Consider the following 18,345-nt stretch of genomic DNA (forward strand, 5'->3'; position numbering starts at 1 on the left):
CTTTGTCCTGATGCTTCCCGGTTTGCGTTTTCCCCTTTGCAGGAGGCAGACGCATCAGCGCACTAGGGTGGCCCTCGAGAGACGCCCAGCAGGATACCCCGTGCCCCCCGTACTGTTGGCGACAGCTCACCGGGCAAGAGGCGAGAGGCGCTGCTCATTTAACAAGGTGTTCTCCAGCAGGGTCTAACCCAGTGAGATTTTTCCCACCTACGCAAATGTTTCAAAAATAGACATTTTTGCTCCCCCGTGAAGCAAGGAACCCACAGACCTTGGTCGGTCTGGATGGCTTTCTGCAGACCCCGGGCGGTGCGAAGAGCGAAGTGCGTTTCGATTCCCGCATCATTTCTGTGCCTTCAAAGTGGGGGGGGGAATGCACATTTTGCACAGTGTAATATTCCTCCCCCTCCACCCCCCTGGGATAGTTGGAGATTTTTTTAACCGTGGTTTTTATTTTCAACTGCATTCAGCCTATTTTGCCCCTCGCGTGGCTGTTTTAGCCGCGTCGGGCACTAGCTGTTTTCAGCGCCTGTGAAAGGCAGTGAGTTTGGGGGAGAACGGAGACGTCGGTGTTCAGGTGGGTCTCCTCTCTTGCACCACCCACATTTTGGAGTTCTCGTTTTTGTTCCGATGTATCCGACGGGACCCCCAAATTGCTTTTTTCAAGCAGCTTTTGTCCGTGCTTCCCCTCCCGCCCGCCCCCTTTTTAGCAGACCATCGTCGGCCCCTTTGCAGACGCTGCCCGGGGTGAGAGATGGATAAAATATCTGTTATTATTGACAAAGAAATAGTAGCTTGAGCATGCTAAGAGTGCAGCTGTGTGAGAGAGAAGGAAGTCGTGTGGAGTGTTATGGTTATCCAAGAGTGGCAGATGGAGAGGAAGTTGTCTCCTTGGGTGGGACAATGTCAATACAAATTAATTTGGAGCAATCTTTATCAGTATCATGCAATTAGCTGAAACCTTGAGCAATTACCATAGATGAGGGGGGGGACCAGGGAGAAATCCCAGAGTACCTTAGCAATGGGGAAGGACTGGCGATCGGGAATGCATATAATTATGCCGGAGTGTGTATGTGGGTCTGGCTTCTTATTTGCAACGAAGCCCACCAGCCTTTGCAAACGCCTCCAATAAAACTTTACTTCTGACTAACCCAGAGAGAGATTTGTGGTGCTCGTTTCGCACAATTGGGGGCTCGTCCGGGATCCCGACGGTCTCTGGGTAGCCTGGGGGCACCCCAGAGAAGGAAGGCATGCCCTGCTGAGTTCAGCAGTCCTTCAACAGGATTTGCCCCAGGTCCGGTACCCGTGAAGGATCCCAGGATGCTAAATAGAGGTTGGTGAAGAAGTAAAGTAAAGGGACCCCCGGAAAAGAGAGCCTTGGAGAAATCAACCGGGCAACTTTGTGCACAAACCCAGGTGAGAAATTGTGAACAGCAAAAGAAAGTACCTCCTGGGCGGTTGGGGGGTTGGGTAGTCCTGTGGGAAGGGACCTGAATGGTGAGATGCTCCTAGGGATGGTGAAAATCCTGGTAAAGTGCAAAGAGAGCGTGAAAGCGAAGCGGTGTGTGTGTAAGTCTCTATAGAAGTGGAATGGTTGGTCTTTAAAAGTAGCCAGCGCATGCTGGGAGACTAAGAGTGAATGGCAACCGTAAAAGTGGGCCCCTTAAATTCACTAATGGTGAATCCAACGTCTGTTGGAGGTGCTCAAACGGGAGGGCAACACGAAGAAGGTCTACAGAGGGTGTGATTTCGGGTCCGGAGAGTGCCTAGTAGTTTGTGGTAAAGCACTCCGCAGTAACCAGCCTGTGTGCCTAGCAAACTGTAGTTTGTGGTAAAGCACTCCACAGTAACCAGCCTGTGTGCCTAGCAAACTGTAGTTTGTGGTAAAGCACTCCACAGTAACCAGCCTGTGTGCCTAGCAAACTGTAGTTTGTGGTAAAGCACTCCACAGTAACCAGCCTGTGTGCCTAGCAAACTGTAGTTTGTGGTAAAGCACTCCACAGTAACCAGCCTGTGTGCCTAGCAAACTGTAGTTTGTGGTAAAGCACTCCACAGTAACCAACCTGTGTGCCTAGCAAACTGTAGTTTGTGGTAAAGCACTCCACAGTAACCAGCCTGTGTGCCTAGCAAACTGTAGTTTGTTGTAAAGCACTCCACAGTAACCAGCCTGTGTGCCCAGCAAACTTCAGTTTGTGGTAAAGCACTCCACAGTAACCAACCTGTGTGCCTAGCAAACTGTAGTTTGTGATAAAGCACTCCACAGTAACCAGCCTGTGTGCCTAGCAAACTGTAGTTTGTGGTAAAGCACTCCACAGTAACCAGCCTGTGTGCCTAGCAAACTGTAGTTTGTGGTAAAGCCCTGTGGAAGGAGGCTGGAGTAAGGAAAATGTGTTAAGAGGATCCAGAAAAACCCTGAATTTAAGATTGATCCAGAGGGCCTTTTAAGAAAATTATTACAAGGCTGGACCTCTTTTCCTTATAAGGAAATAATAGAAAAGTTGAAACTGAATAAAGAGGAAATGGTAAATTTGTGTTGTTATGCGTGGTGGGAAGACAAACAAGTTGCATGGCCCCAGGATGGGTCTAATGACTACTTCCAGTGCCATGCTTTATAAGAATATGTAAAACAAAAAGAGTGTAAGTCACTAGAATATGAATTGAATTATACTTTAATCTGGACTCCTGACCAGTGGCCTAAGTCAAGCAATAAGAGGAATAGTGAGTCCCTCGTGTTGCTCGACGAGCCAGTGGAGGAGGAGAGAAAACTCTTGCCACCACCATACAACCCAGGATATACCCAGGCCAATAACCGGTACCCTAAACTCAGGAAAGAGCTTGAACAATGTCAGAGAGATCTCAAAAGATGACAAAGAAACTGAAACGGGGCAGAGTGTGGATAGACCTGAAACAGCAACGGCCCCTTTGTATCCAAGATTGCAACAAGACGGATTTAATTATTTTCCCCCAGGGTCTGGAAGTAAGAACATTGAGAAAAATAAAATGGGTCCCTTAAGAGAGGTACCTATGGGACAGGGGCAAATTGGATATGTAAATGCCCCTTTAAGTGCTGCAGAAGTAAGGAATTTTAACAAGGAAATGAAGAATCTCATAGAGGATCCAGTAGGATCGGCAGAACCATTGGATCAGTTTTGGGGACCAAATTGATATACTTGGTCCTAGTTGATGTCTGTTATGAGTATTCTGTTCAGAGGAGAAGAGAGGGGATTAATTAGACATGCAGCTATTGTGGAAGGGGATGGGAGAAATCCCCCAGGGGAGGGAATAGTAGCAGGAGATCAGAAGTTCCCAAATATGGACCCTAACTGGGATAACAGCAATCCAAATGGGAGAAATAACATGAAAGATCTGAAAAACATGATGATTCAAGGCATAAGGAAGGCTGTGCCTAAGTCTCAAAATTTTAATAAAGTATTTGAGATACAACAGAAGAAAAGAGAGGCACCCTCAGCATTTTTACAGCGTCTGAGAGATCAAATGGGGAAATATTCTGGTATGAATCCAGAGGACCCAGTAAATCGAAGTTTGTTAAAAGTCCATTTTGTTACCAAAGCGTGGCCTGATATTCAGAAAAAGATTCAGAAAATAGATGCTTGGAATGAGAAACCACTTGAAGAATTGTTGAAAGAAGCTCAGAAAGGATTTGCTAAAAGGGGGGTGTTGCACACGCTGCTCCCAGGTTCGGCTCATGGCCACTCACTCGCACGCTCACAGCCTGTTGAGGAGGCCCGCGGATCTTGCCAGCCCCCCTTGCTTTCTAGCTGGGTTTTCCAGAGAGGTGCATCTGGAGCAGACAGACACACAGCCCTGGTCAACAGCCGGGAAATAATTAGGGATTCACACAAATCACTTCCAACCGAACACTGAGGCCCAAGAGGTTCTTTGGAATACACGGAGACCCCGTGAACTTAAAGGAACAGCAAAACTTTACTGGTTGCAAGGTGCACTTGCTCTTTCTCATGCACACACACGCGTGCTCATCCACACTTACCCACCTCCTTCCCAACTAGGCTGCCAGGCACTAGCTAGAGGGAGGGAAGCCGCCAAGCCTGGATCCAAAGGCGACTCAGAGAGATTTGTGGTGCTCGTTTCGCACACCGGCGTCCCGGCTCTGTTTCTGAAAAGCTGCGTTGCAAAGATGTGCGTCGCTCCTGGGAGCAAAAATCGACGTTGCGGAGTGTGAAAGTTCGGTCCGATTTATTTAAGGTGAGGGTGACAGTGGAAATAACTACACAGATAAAAACATACAGTGGGTGTGCATGAACGGACGTGCGTTACGCGCCTCGGAAGCTTCCTGGAACGAGCAGGGCCGGTTTGTGCAAGAGTTCAAGGCCCCGTGTGAATTCAGTGGTCAAGATTGAAGACGGAAACCTCGAGAGGAGGGTGGGGAAGAAACGACAACCCTTTCGGACACGATACAGCCCGGGTCAATTCAGAAGGGATGCCAACGGTGATTTAAGCCCACAGCAGGAGGATTTAATTCTTTCTTGGTTTGGCTCATTCAGTTCAAGAGGGCTCAGGAGCAATCATTTGGAGTCCTTCCGTCGTCCCAAGTTTGCCCCAGAAGTTCCAGATGTTCTCCAGCCTTCTCTGGCTCGTTAAAGTGCTACTTGGAAGTAAAGTTTGATCTGGGACACCAGAGGTGCAGAGTGTAAACACGGACACCAGTCTCGAATTAAGCCTTCCTTTCGGCTGCTGTAGGACACGGGCCGCGGGCCGCCGAAGCACGGGTGGGCGACGTGGGTCGTGCCCGGCTCCCCTCGCCAAAGCAGCAACCGCCAACCTGAGCAGTTCCTTCAAGGGAGTCGCGCTCGGAGCACAAAACCTTGTGATTGCGTGAGAATTTGGGGGTGCTTCCCAAAACCCTTGTGGCATCGGATAAGGGAGGATGAAAGGGTCAGCTGCGAAGCAAAGCGGCCCCTTTTCCCCCTTCCCACCGGTGCGAGTAGATTAACTGCAGAGATGGCCATGGATGGATCGTGCCCGGTGGCCAGTCATGGGAAGTGCGGCTTGATGTCATCTGGATTGAGGAAGACCGGACATTATCTGGGCACTGGGAGCCTAAGGGCAAGTCCCAAAGGCGTTGGTAGATGGCTTGGACAGTGTCCTCCAGGTATTTTGGACTCCAACTCCCATCCCAGAGCCTCTGGCCCACTGCCTTCTTGGCTGGTGCTGATGGAAACCGAAGTCCAAGACTCCTGAAGGACCCCACCCCTGGTTTGGATTTTGACCTTCAACACACACAGTCCAGATGTTTCAATGACTGGGAACCATGGAGAAAGCTTGAGATGCAAGTCTATGCTAGGGTTTAAACTGGGGTTTGGGGTGACTTCTCCTTCCCAGCCCCCCTTCCTCGCCTTCACACAGCTACAGAGGCCTCAGGGAAAAGGAAGAGGATTCAAACAAGTTAACGCTCCGTTTTGATAAAAGTCCATAACACTGACTAACAGGATTTCTTCTCAGTCGGGTCACGCACTCAGGGACGTGGCCAGAAAATCCACATTTCTTCTGCCTGGTGGTGGGCAAGCGACGTCAGAATGGAGGCCGTGAAGACGGCCTGTCTGCTGGCGACCTCCCATTTCAGCATCCCCGAGCTGAAGCGTCGGGAGCCGGCGGACTCCCCGCCTGGTGAAGAAAAAAATGGGTCCCTCCGCAAGGTGGCAAGGGCGACTCCATCTTGCTGAAGTCCTTCCCCTGCCAGTTCTCCAAGGAGCCTCTCTTCTTCCTTGTCCTTCCAACGTCACGCTGCGCCCCAAATCCGCACCCTCCAGCCCAGCTCCCTTGTTCTCTCTGGGGCGGCCGTGGGGCTCCCTGGGTCTCCAGAAAGAGCTGCCTCTTCTTCCCTTTCACCAAAGCGGGATGGATAGTTGAGAGGGGAAGGAGAAAGAGAGAGGAGGAGAGAAGCGGAAGAGGGGTGGCTTGAGCTCAGTCCTTCGTCTCGTCTTCCGGCTGGCGGGGCGGGGGCTTGGCGGCGTCTTCCCCGGGGTGCAGGCCGAGGGAGGGGGAGTTGGGGCCTTTGGGGGGAAGGGGATCCTCGGTTTTCAGGTAGACGTTTAGGAGCAGACCGTCGTGCGCCAGGTCCTTCACGCAGGCCTGGCAGCTGCACTGAAGGATTTTTTCCACCAGTTTCTCCACCCGAGGGTGCTCTTCATTGCCGGGGCAGTCCAGCGCTACCTGGGGACGGGAAGAGAGGAACACGATGAGGAGCTGTGCGGCGCCCCAAGTCCGCCCGTCCTCTGGAGAGGGAATCTTGAAGGGGCAGGCGCTCTTTGGGTGCCCCTGGGTTTAGAGGCACCCGGTTCCCTTCTGCAGCCCGGGTCCTGCTTCTCAGTGGTCAACCCTGGCTGGGAGGTTGCTACGTTACGTGGCACGCCTGGCCACTCCACCTCTTTGGATCCGTCAAAGAAAGGACTGTATTGCACAAACGGGCGCGGTACCCACACCCCCTTTGTGCCATCTGTTGAGCCATGCCCATGCCCACACCCTTATCCCCGGGCAAAAGGGAGAGACTCACAATGTCCCACTGGATTTTGGAAGGCATGCAGGAGTCGCAGTGCACCAGGGACTCCGTGGACTGAGGCAGGGTGTTCGGGACGCTGTAGCTGAAGCACTGGCCCAGGCACGCCCTGCGGAGGGGAGAAAGACGGGCAGGAATTAGGGGGGCGTTTTAGCGGAGGTTGCTGAGGAGAACTCTGTCCTGCTGGTCTCGGTCCAGGATCTGCCCAGTTGAAGGTGGCTCTGAGGCCCCCAGGTGCCCACAGGTGCCCACAGGTGCCCCCAGGTGGGCAGTTTGGAGGTGAGGCTTTGGCACGGCCTGGAGCAAGGAAAACGAGGAGGGGTCCTTCTTCCCCACTCGTCCTTCCCTGGAGGGGAGTTTGCACCTGCTTTTGCAAAGATTCCTGGGGTAGCCAGACTTAGTGCCGGTGGGCCAACGTGAGTCACCTTTCCAAGGAAAGCCAAAGAGATGTAAATGCAAAAAAGAAATAATGTGGGTGTGTGTGTGTGCGTGCACTTTGTACATGCTCTTGGTGCCTCTTGAGGCTGAGATTCAGGTTGTCTTTATATAGGCACTGCGGGCTTCATCCGCTCCACAGTTAACAGGACAAAGAGCACGCACAGAGCTTCTCCAGCGTTTCTGATTTTCATTGATCCTTCCTTGCACACTTTTATTGGTATAAACCTCAGGCTGCATTTAGAAAAGCAGAAGAAACGCTGTGCTGCTAAGCTTAAGGGCGCGTGCGCTCTTCCGCACTGTTGAAGCGGTCCAGTGGGCACTCGGTGGCCACGTCATGATTGAACTGGGTTGGGGCTTGGCCTGTGTGGTGCAGATTTAAGTTTAAGAGGGTGCATTGCTTACGGAGGAAGGAGGCGCGCAAATTCATTAATAATCTTTCTGTGGCATCTGGGTACAGCCATGTAAATCTAATATACATTTTGGATGTAAATGCTAACAGCCAAGATGAAGCCTCTTTCCCGGGCCACACCCTTCCCTTCCTTCTCATCTTCATCCTACCAGGTTGAAATAACTTTTAAAAAAATAGTTTGGATGCCAGTCAGGGGCAAAAGGATGAATTTGCCTTCCCACAGTGGGAAGACAGTGACGGAAGAGGCTAGATGGCAAAGCCTGTTCTTTGCTTCGAGGCAAATTACCTCCTCCAAAAAAACAGAATATTTGTCTTGAGTGATAGCCCCTAACAGGAACGACTGTCCAAATCTGAGTTGCTAACAGTGCAAAGAGAGGAACCCCAAATGGGTTCTGTGCAATTTCTGCTCCGTCAGGCCTGAAGGAGGAGGCGAAATTGATCGGGGCGAGCTGGACCGTACCTGTTTTGGATGGCTTTGGACTTGCACCCATTGTGGCCAACAATCTGGGTGATGTTTTTGGCCTCGCACCAGGCGTTCTTGTCCGGAAACAGGGCGAGCTTGTTGATGGGAGGCGGAGGAGCAAGACTCAGGCACGGGAAGAGGGCGCTCAGGAAGAGTCTCAGCATCGTGGCCTGCTCCAGCGGAAACCTAGAACTGGGTTGAAATGAACTTTTTAAATGGCCGGAGCAGAAAATGTTCCCCTACCTGCTTTCCTTGGCATCTCTCTGCCAGTTGCCAAAGCCCTGTTTCAACCAGATGTTTCCAGGGCATACAGTTGGACTATAAAAACACCCATCATACCTCAAGCTTATTCTATATTTTTTTTGGAATTCTTACACATTTTTAAAGAGAGGACCTTTAGCCTTAGGTGATGTTATCGTTCGTTGAGAACCGGAATTGCATTTGCAATTGTTAAAATAAAAAGGACAATGCGATCCATAATCACGTTGTATTTCTCCCTCTGAAGACATTCTGCGTAAATCAGACACCCTGTTGAGCAGTTTGTCTTTTGATAAAAATGCCCCCCCAAAGCAGTATAAATAAAATAGATGCAACACAAAGGAAATTTATCTTTTAAATAGGAAACAGCAACGGGCTAATTAATATTAGGGGTTGTTTCTACTTTGTCTGTAATGATTTTATATAACTTTTCCTGTGGGTGCATAGAACTTGATAAGAAACTTATAAGAACTTATAAGAAAACAACAATAAATAATACTAAGAAGTGGTTTAGAAGAACAGAAACAAATCAGGTGATTGAAATATATCTTTCCAATGCAATTCAAATTCTTCTGTAGCAAAGCTGGGGGTTGAGTTCCAGAAGGGGGGGAAAAAGGCCGTAATTTAGAATATGGCCAGCAGGGGTCGCTCCAAGCCGAATAATTCAATTGACTCCAATTTGACAATCCAGTTTGATGGCTTCTGCTAAGTTTGCAAAGGGACCACCGAAAATGACCCCGGGGTGCTCTTGTGCTTTTAAAAAAGGTAAAGATTCTGTGTTGACTTCCTGGAAATATCCATGTTGCTTCCTTGGCAAAAACATGGTTAGGGTTAGGGTCCTCTAGGAAGTTTGACTTCCCAAACAAGTCTTCAGCCTGGGAAGTTGGGAAGCGATCGGGGCTGCTCTTAATAATTAGTCAGAGAGAAATTGCATTTCTAGACATGGGGAGCCCTAAGATAGTGTCTTCTACACTTTCCCTTACCTAGAGTAAAATGTTTCCAAGCCTTTCACCTCCCCCTGCTATTATTTTATCGGTGTTTCCATAAGGAACAATGCTTTCTGCGTGACGCTATTCCCAAAAGTTTTAAAAATGCCTCTAGTAAGGTTGTCTGAGTATGCTTATTTGTCACTGGTGATCATCCACAAAATGGTGGTGCTGTTTTACGGCACTCGGATGCTGCTCGAAGGAGAAACTTATAAAGTTTTCACGTTTTCTCTCTTCGGTACGTGGCTGTGCTTTCCCGAGAGTTGTGGAGGATCTCGAGTGGATCCCGCAGCAGATCAACCCCAGCGACTGATGTTTATCCAGAGAAGGAATTCACAACCCCTTGAAAAATTATTTCGGGGGCCCAGGTGAGTTGGCAACGCGTAATGCAGCTCGTGAAAGCTGGTGCATTTTAATCAACATTTCTTAGCCGGAAAACGTGCTGCCCGAGGGGTGGTGCAGCCCTAAACAAGCTGGTCCTTGTTGGGCTGATCTCAAAAAGCGAAGTGGGGCCGGGTTTGACTGTGTTTGGATGGAGGACCATGAGGAAATCTCCGGCAGGGCTGTAGGCTAGAACAGGGATTTGCAGAAAGCATCACAGAAGGATTGGATAGGCCAAATTAAAATCGTAGGGCTGCCTCTGTGATGTCAGCAGGAATTCAGCTGATCTCAAGGTAAACTTTAATTTAAGAGAGAGAGAGAGGGAAAGAAAGAAAATCCCCCAAGTACCAAAAATCCTAGGAAAACAGAGGCACCCTCAGCACCCCGAAAAGCAGTGCGATGTCAGGAAATCAGAAAGATGCATTAATAGGAGGTGATAAACAGGTAGACAGACAGGCGCGCGCGTGTGTTAAAGTCTTCCTTTAATGCATTTTGCAAGGTGTGCGTGCTGCAATTACAGTTGGATAAATAAAGATGCGGCTGTAGGGAGTCCCCGGTTGCGAACCCATTCATCATACCCCATCTTTTTATTTATTGCTCTCTCCTTCCCCGCGTCTTGCCAATTTTTGGAAGGAGCGTAATCCTGCTTTTTGGGGACGAGCAGCTGAAACCAAATTATGGAAAAGGTCGAACAGGGGATCAGAAACAGCCCAGAGAAATTGTTCCCTTCCTAGAATTCTCAGTGTGGACTGGGTGCAAAGCGAGTGGGAAGGGGATGCTCGGAAAGATCCCCTTTGCTTTTGAAAAACGCTGCGGCCGTGCGCCCAGGCGCAGATGTGCATCTCTGTGGGAAATGAGCGTGAGTCACCCGCCCACACAGCCACTGCTTGTGACTTTGCACAAGCCCCCTGCTCTGAAGTGCCCAAAGCCAGGGAAGAACCAGGCCCTTGGTCCATTCTCTAGGTAAACCTGGAGAAAAATACCCACGTCTTTGCGGAGATGCTATTAGCATCAACACTCCTCGTGAAGCCCGACTGCTTTCGGTCTCGCCATTTAAAGGGGCAGTTATCTCGTTTGGCTGGGGATGATGGGCTTGGAAGCCGGCAGAAAGAAACAGGTCTGTTTTCTAAAACCGACCTTCCTATGCTGCCTTTCCCCAGTCCCTGACTTTTTCAGAAAAAAGAAAGGAAACAGGCCAGTTAATACGCCAGCTGAGAAACAAAGCTAAAATTCAGGTTTCCGAACAGGAGGATTCGTTTCTCTTTTCTTAGAAAAAGGAGACAAAAGGCAGCAGGTGGGAAACCCCCACGGTTTCTCCCAGAGAACCTGTTAAACTGTTGAAAAGAGAATGGCCCGTCCCTGGATGCTGGTGGGGCCCTCATTTCAAAGAAACCAAGACCTGGAGACGTCCGAAGAGGAATTGGAAACACGGCTATAAATTTAAAAGCAAGGTCGCTCCCCGCGTAGCCTGCAAAGACGACTATACACAAATCCTCCGTCTTTGCAGCAAGTAAACTTGGAAAACCTGAGTTCTGATGCCCCCCTCCCCAAATTACTGGTCTTTCCACAAGATTGGGGACGTTGGAGGATCCCACTTAGGAGGGGTGGTCAGCTGCAATATTTTAAAAGGGCATCCTGGCTCTTGCAAGCAAAAAGCAGGATGCAGATTTACCAAAGGGGTGCATAAAAATAGACGAGAGGAGGCAGGGAGTGGATATCTGCGCCTTTTTGTTCTAGCCAAGGAGGAGGGGGCATTTATTTATTTGTTTTTAATATTTATTTCTAGCGTGCATGACCCAATCTCATCTTAAGGGACTCGGTGCGGCGTGCAGCATTTAACCAAGCCAGGACGAAGCAAAAAAACTTAATCCCAGTTAAATCAGAATCGTATTTTAAAAGGGCGCCAAAAAGCAAAGAGAATGCTTCTTTCCCTCCCCCATAAAGCCCACGGGCAGCCACGGTTGGCCAGGGGCTCCAAAAGCACGTGGGAATTAAGCGGTTTTAACCTGTCCACGGAATTGTGGCGTTTTAATGGTGTTAGTAACTGAGGCCGGACCGCATTGCAGAGGGGGCTTGGAAGGTTTTAAGTTGCTGGCGCGCAGGGACATTAGATGCCCGGTCTGTTCGCCAGAACCACGATGCTGATGCCCCTTGGAGGCGAACCTGGAAAAGTATTCGCTCGGGTGCAACTCAGTGTGCACGCCCAGGGAACCTCTATCCTCGAGACCCCAGAAGATGCCATGGTGCGAGGGCTGACACGTCACAACCACGGCTACTTCTGGAGCAAGTGGCCTGTTTCCCCCCCAGCAAGGTATCCCATTTGAGTAGTGACCAAGGTTAGTTTCAGGGGAGAGGGAAAGAGGGGGAAAACTCTGGTGGGGACCCAAACATCGCCTTCAGCGGAGACAAGCTGGTGGAACCAAGCCGACCATGTCGGCCTCCCGTTTTCCGGGCGGTTTTTCCCAACCCAGATCCCGGGAGCCAAATACGGCATGGGGCATCCGACATTCCCACCAGCCTTCTCTCCAAGTCATAACTTGGCCTGATCCGGTTTGGCTTCCCGGAGGAAGCAAGATGGGGCATGTTTGGGTAGGAAAGCCCAAATCATAGAGAGCGAAACTAGATTTCCTCTTCAGTGGGAAAGCAAAAACATTTGGAGATTATTCATCCAGAAAAGGGGTGATTAAAGAAACAAGGGGAAGGAGGAAGAGACTGTTGCAAGGAGAAGGGGGGGCTTTTTAGAAGCCCCCTCCCTCCCTCCCGGAATGGATTAAGAATCGGCTTAAAGGCTTCTATTGTCCCTTTAAAGCTTTGGAGACTTTTCTTAAATTTTCTACCTTAAATCAAGCAGCATCTAAGCTTTCCTTGCCATTCCAAAGAGGGGGCCAGATACCCAAGGAGGAAGGCTAAGTGGAGCCTTCCTATCCAGAGGTAGTCTACCCCTGACTTTCCATAAACAATTCCCCACCAAATGCTGGGGGAACAAAGGATAGAGCCAGTGGGGTAAGCGTTGCTGGTGGGTTTCAAGCCGTGGGGTGGTTTAAATTGGGTACCCGCTCCCTATTTTAAAGAAAAAGTGACTTCATGGGTAACTTGGTTCTGTTAGTCAAAGTTGTGGCTTTCCCCCCCAATTTAAAACACTCACTGAAGTTGTACAGTGATTGAGTATCGATCCAATTCTCGTTCAGTTGGTAATACCAACCAGAATGGCAAGGGAGATGTTATATTCATGGTGTAAATCTCTAACAAATCGGAATTTGGAACCGCCTTAAAATAATGTGGAGTTTTTACCCCCAAGGGAGCCCAAGTAAATGTCTTTTTTTTTTTAAACAGAGTTAATAACACTTTTTTTTTTTTAAGTCTCTTCGGGTAACCGCAAAAGATGTCTTTCTAAACACAGGCGACGTTTTCGCTTCAGTTTTTTTAACAGTCAGAAGACGGTTTGTCGTCTTCTTGTCCAAAGACCCCCCCCTCCACTTTCTCTCGCGTGCCAAAGTCAACCCCAAATTAATACATTTCAGATCTCTGTTTTCCATTCTTAATCACGGCTAAGGAAGAGAGGGAAAAGGGGAGAGATTAAAAGATGTTCCAAAGAAATTTCCGAGCTGCAATTCTTCACGGATTCTTTCCTCCTCGCCTTGCGAGCAGAGAGCATTGAGGAAAGGCAGATGGAAATATTTTAACGGCTGCAAAACGGGCCCCCCCCGCCCCGCCGTCCCCGGTTCCCTCCCTCCAGCACGTTTTCATCTGTAACTGATTTATTTGCTAAGATTTCTCCTCTTTCAAACCATCCATCACAGTGGAGGATGTGTGTCTGGGAAGCAGGGGAGCCTTGCAAAAAATCTGGTCTTGATAAGCGGAGAAGGGGCGCAGGTTTGCTCCCATTTCACACAACCCCTTGGAAGGGGGGAGTGAAGAAGCAGTGGGGCTGGCATGGAGGCATCACATCGCTCCCACGGCTGCCAAATTGCGACACCCCCCCCATCCCCACAATCTTTGGAAATAGTTTATAGCATGAAAGGAGAAAGGGCAGTCTTCCTTCTCCTTTTGAATAAATGTTTCTCTGCCCCCCCCCCCGACAGGTCAACCCAGGTGCGTCCGGGGCTGCCCTTTACGTGCCTTTCTGGGCGAATCCCTGAAAATAGCTTTGTTCCTGTGATTGACACCCCAAGTAAACACACCCACCGTCCAGGAGACAACAAGGTGTGCAGATGTTTACTGCAAAAGGAGACAGGCTAAAAGCGCCGTTTCCCACCCGTTTCGGAGGAGAGCCAGAAGTGGCACGGATTGGGGTCGCTATTGTACAGAATTGCCTCGGAAACAGAAAGTGTGAGCGGTGGATTTTTGAAATGCACGTATCCTGCAGCGGGAAAGAGCCTCTCCCTTGGGGTCTGCGACGTGGAATCCCCCATTTGTTTCCTTTTGAAAGTTTGGGAGCTCTTAAAGTAGGGTCAGAGCCGCTAAACGCCCGCGTGCGACTTCAGCTGCCTTCGCGCCGCGTTCATGGATCTGTAAGCGATGCTTATTTAAAAAAAATAAAATAAAATTATAATGGACGCGCGTTGAAGCATTTACTGCAGATCCGAAATGGAAGGCGGCGCTCGGCCAGATCAATTACATGTTCTACTTAAGCGTTAAAAAAAGCACATACCAAAAAGCCCACCACCACCAAACACCTTTTCCTGTCCTTAGGAAAAATCAGACTTTTTTCCAAGCGTGCCCCTTTATAAATTGATTCTGGCGGGGGGGGGGGGGGATTCCGCGGTTGGGTTCCAGGCAGCGAAATCCCACGGAGCAATTTGTAAGCTGGGAGGCTGAGCGAGGAGGGCGACGGGTTACTTTGAAAAGGATTTAAAACATCGACTCACCCTTCGGGGCGGGAGGCTTATCCCATAAAAAAGCGTTCGTGCGGGAGTCCTAGATTGAAACGGGCTTATCCGACAAAGTCCGCCGGGAGAGGAGAGTCTCTCGTGGACCGTGCAAATCCAGGTTGATGTCCGTGGCCAACTTTTCTCTGAAAAGTTATATTTGCTGGAGCATCCCGGGATTATAAGAGAAACCAAGGGGCGGGGTGGGGGGGAGAGGAGGAGACAATTAGCATCTGAATCTCAAGGAAAACTTACGTTGTTCCCATCAGTTTGTGGAGAGATCCAAACTTTTGGCCCCTTCCGAGTAATTTTCATCCCTCCAGGACCAACCTTGTCAGCGTAAAATCCAGCAGGGCAGGAACATCGAAGCGGCCCCAAAATATCCAGAAAGGGACGCAGAAATCACGGGGCTCCCGCAGGCTGCAGCGGCGAAGGGGGGAACAGTTGGGTTTTTAAAGCAAGAAAGGGGGAAAACGGTTCAGAGTTCGCTGCTTCCCCGAAGTTTCCGCATCATCTTAAGGCAGCGGGTTTTGAACGCTCCGGAGCAGGAGGGGAAGAAAGTTCAAATCCGAAAGTCCGTCCCTCCTGGCGAGTGTCGGGCTTGTTTATAAGTCAGCCCCACTTCTCCTCCTCCGCCTCCTCTCTCTGGGTTTCAGCCTCTCTGGCTCCTGTCGGCGCAGGAGGAAAAAAAAATTATATATATATTTCAAGCATCTTGAGCAGAGAGGATTGTGTTCCGCAAGGCAAGAAGGAGCGAGTTTGGGAGAAGGGAGGAGGAAGGAAAAAGTGAAAAGTTTCACACCCCCGGATACCGTGCAACTCGGGTTGCAGAGGCGAGGAAGGTCACGGGCAAGAATAGGGCAACGGTGCCCCCTTGGGGGGACGCAGTCTACCTTAGAGATGCTCGGGGCGAGGTTGAGCCACGTGGGGGGCTGTGTTTGGGATCAGGGGGCGGCTCAGAAGGGAAATAATGAGGTGACTGCGCCTGACCCGTTCTTAGGGGGCGTTAGCCTGAGACCTCCATGTTCAGAGGCAGTCTACCTTTTGGTTCCACGCCCTGGTGGTGGGTGTTTCACAGATGTTTAGCCGGGCTCTGTGCTTGGCACGGCCACTTGGAGTTGGAAGGTTTGCGTCCGGAAACCTGGAGAACTACTGGGGGTGCCCACAGCGCCAGAGGTATAAACCGGACCTGGCCGGTGCCAGTTTAAAATCTCCTCTTGGCCACCTGGCGTGTGTTTGGCCTGCCTATTTGAGGAAATTGACTCTCCTTCTTAGAGTTAAGTCAAACCTCCAGATAGAGAGGCAGTCTATCTGGCTGTGCCCATCGTAAGGGGTTGCTTGCTTCCTTCCCCGTGCCCTGCTCTTGGGGGTGCCCAGGGGTGCGAGGGGGAACCTGGCTGCGAGATGGGCCGAGGGCAGGCTGAGGAGGGCGTTGGGGTGGACGCGGTCGGGAGGGCGCCGGGAAGGCGGGGAGGCCTGTTCTGGCTCAGAATCCGCTGGTGCCATGTGCCTGGCAGCTCCCCTCTCAGCTCCTGGAACAGGAACCGGGGCGAGTGCCAGAGTGGGAACGTGTCGAGACATGGCAAGCGACCCGCGTGGGCGCGAGAGTTGAAAGGATGGCTCGACGCGAAGGCTCTTTTGGAAGGAAGACGAGGGGCCCTTTCGTGCCAGTGTGCTTCGAGCCCACCCCTGGGCGGCGGGGAGAGGGGCGGGCAGCGGCCTCCCCAGGGCCCAGCTAGGCCCGCGGGCCAGGGCACACACCATGGCGTCTGCCGTGCCCCCTCCCTCGGACGGCATCGGGCTCCCTGCGCCCTCGGGCACCCGGCGGGGGAGTCAGGCTCCAGGAACCGCGTCCCTTCCGCAGCCCTGCCCGTTCCTGCCCCGTGGCGAGAACCGGGATTGCACAAAGAGGCCTGGCTGGCATGTGTGAACTCTGGCAGGGCTGCGGGGGAACATCTGGGCCCGGTGGCTTGGAATGCGCTCGGACAGCAGGGTGCAGGTCTGGCTTCCTGAGGCCCCGAACGCAAACCTCGGCCGCTTCCTTCCATCGGATCAGCTTTCGCCCGTTTGGGGCGGGGATCTGATTTTTTTTGTTTTAATTTTTAAAGAAAGAAGGCAAATGGGGAGAATTTGTGGCATCCTTTTCTTTTTTTCAGCCTGGCATGGCGTGAGCCAGACAAGCCTGCTTCGGGAAACAGACCTTGGAGAGGGTTATGTTTATATTTTTAAAGAAGCCGCTTTCCTTTCGAACAGAGTGTTGTTTTCAAGATAAAAACTCATAAAAAAAGGACTTGCAACTCCCCATAGCCAGAAGTATTGGATCAAAGCAGTTAGGCTTCACGGCTGAAGGGATCCTCCCTGTTTAGGCGCAGTCTCTCTGAATTTCCAGTGACAACTGTTCTGCATACGAGGCTGCTAAAAGTTGAGCTCAGCAAAATATTTATTTTATTATTAGCTGGGATGCTAAGCTCCGTGCGACAGAGAGCTGGCAGGCTGGGAAAGTGGAAATCTCAGGGCAGCAAAATCCGAGCCTGCAAATCCAGGAGTTGTCTACCTGAGTCGCAGAACGGGGGAGAGGGTTTGCAGTGATGCTATTCTAGTGGGGCTTTCTGGGCACGTGGGGCTGATTTTCGAGGGCTCTCCAATAGGCTGCCAGAAAGCAAGACAGCTCACTCCGGCCGATCCGAAGGGGAAATCGAGGAAGCCAAAACACGACCTGGCGGAAAGAGGAAAGGCTCAGCCCCTGCTGGACTACCATAAACTGTGCCTCCCCCTTTTCCCCTCCCCAGCTCGATCTGACTCAGCCTCTGAGCGCACACCGCATGGGTGGCCTGGCTACCCCCTCTTGCTGGGCACTTTGGCACGCGGCAGATGCTCCGCGCACCCTGAAGCCTCCTTCGCGGCGCTTGGAAGACGCTTTTCTGTTTCAGCTTGGATTTTGGGCGAACGCTCTGGCCTCAAGCGGTTCAGGAGCAGGGTACGGAGGCCAGCTGGCGGTGCCCGTCGCTGTCACCGCCAGTTGCCCGCCATCAGCTGCCCAAACCCTGCCAACGAAGCCCTTAAACGCAGCATCCCTAATTCCGCGTCTCTCAATGGCTCCAAGGGGGCGACGGTTGCCCTGGGCAGGCTGCTTCTGGAGCGTCTCTGAATGAGTCCCTGTCGCGACCTTTGCTCTTTGGCCCAACTCCCATCCCATCCTATCTTGAAAGGTGGCCTTGGTCGCCCTTCCCGACTTCGGAGAGTTCGCTCTGCAATTTAGGACTCTGCCAGCTTTTGCATTTTACCTGGAGATCAACCCTTCCTGGTTCGCACAGAGCCGTCTGTCTTTCTTCCTCTTCTGGAGTGGCGAAACCACGGCCTCTCGGTGCTGTTATTTCTCCAGGGGGATTCGCTGCCACAAGCAGAGGGCTTTAAAGAGAGACCGGATTGTGCAGAGAAGGGTCAGATGTCCTAACTGCTCAAACAGAACCTCCTGTCTGGAGACAGTCTACCTGTGCTGCTGCTTTGCTGTTTAGAGATTGGAGAGCAGCCAGGAAGAATCGGTGCTTTCGAGGGTCCTCCTTTAGGGCTCATCGGGAGCATTGGGGGGTCGTGGCAAGAGGGGGAGCAGTGCGCCCTGCAGATCGGGCACTCGCCCACGTACCAATGCGTCAAGCCTTCACCCCGCCGTGAGCAAAGCGGGAGACCTGCCCGCTCGGCTTGACCTCCCGCAATCGAGAGTCCATTTTCCCACACCGGGTTTTGTGCCTCGGTCTTGAAGGGGAAGGAGGGGTTTCAGCGTGGTTCGAAGGAAGACGGTGGGGTGGGACGCGGGGGGAAGACGTGATCATTTCCAGATGGGCAGCACTGACTGAAGCGGACATTCCTTCGGGTACTTGAGGGGCTTTTCACCGCCCGCCTTTCCCTCCCGTGCCCAGAACGGCTCGCTTCGGCACCCGAGCCCGGCCTGCCTGCCGAGAGGGAAACGGAGGGCGCGCTCAGAGATGCTCCCGTCCCGTCGGTTTGGAGGT

General features: G+C 51.4%; 1 protein-coding gene across 3 annotated transcripts; it reads right to left on the bottom strand.

The window, feature by feature from the left end:
- Window positions 1–4,190: 4,190 nt before the first annotated feature.
- On the bottom strand, window positions 4,191–14,919 carry NBL1 (NBL1, DAN family BMP antagonist). Of its 3 annotated transcripts, none has more exons than XM_007442683.4 (5): window positions 14,666–14,918; window positions 14,336–14,498; window positions 7,840–8,034; window positions 6,530–6,641; window positions 4,191–6,189 (listed from the first exon to the last, which is right to left on the bottom strand). In XM_007442683.4, the coding sequence occupies exons 3-5, from the start codon at window positions 8,004–8,006 to the stop codon at window positions 5,941–5,943; spliced, it is 528 nt and encodes a 175-aa protein (XP_007442745.1). In that variant the 5' UTR covers window positions 8,007–8,034; window positions 14,336–14,498; window positions 14,666–14,918; the 3' UTR covers window positions 4,191–5,940. The 3 variants fall into 3 exon arrangements, with proteins under 3 accessions (XP_007442745.1, XP_087992974.1, XP_025031728.1); XM_088136848.1 differs by having other exon boundaries at window positions 14,336–14,481; window positions 14,591–14,918; XM_025175960.2 differs by lacking the exon at window positions 14,336–14,498 and having other exon boundaries at window positions 14,591–14,919.
- Between the last annotated feature and the right edge of the window lie 3,426 nt (window positions 14,920–18,345).

Source organism: Python bivittatus, unplaced genomic scaffold (genome assembly GCF_059951505.1).
Source record: "Python bivittatus isolate LINGU-HERP-01145 unplaced genomic scaffold, Pbiv_v1 ctg000090_np1212, whole genome shotgun sequence".
Classification (NCBI taxonomy): domain Eukaryota; kingdom Metazoa; phylum Chordata; class Lepidosauria; order Squamata; family Pythonidae; genus Python; species Python bivittatus.

Bases quoted from the DNA above. Each gene is read 5' to 3' on its own strand.
- NBL1 (XM_025175960.2), bottom strand. The intron at 6,642-7,839 runs GTACGGTCCAGC...TCCCCTCCGCAG, and splicing joins TCCAAAGCCATCCAAAACAG to GGCGTGCCTGGGCCAGTGCT. The intron at 6,190-6,529 runs GTGAGTCTCTCC...TCCCGTCCCCAG, and splicing joins CCAAAATCCAGTGGGACATT to GTAGCGCTGGACTGCCCCGG.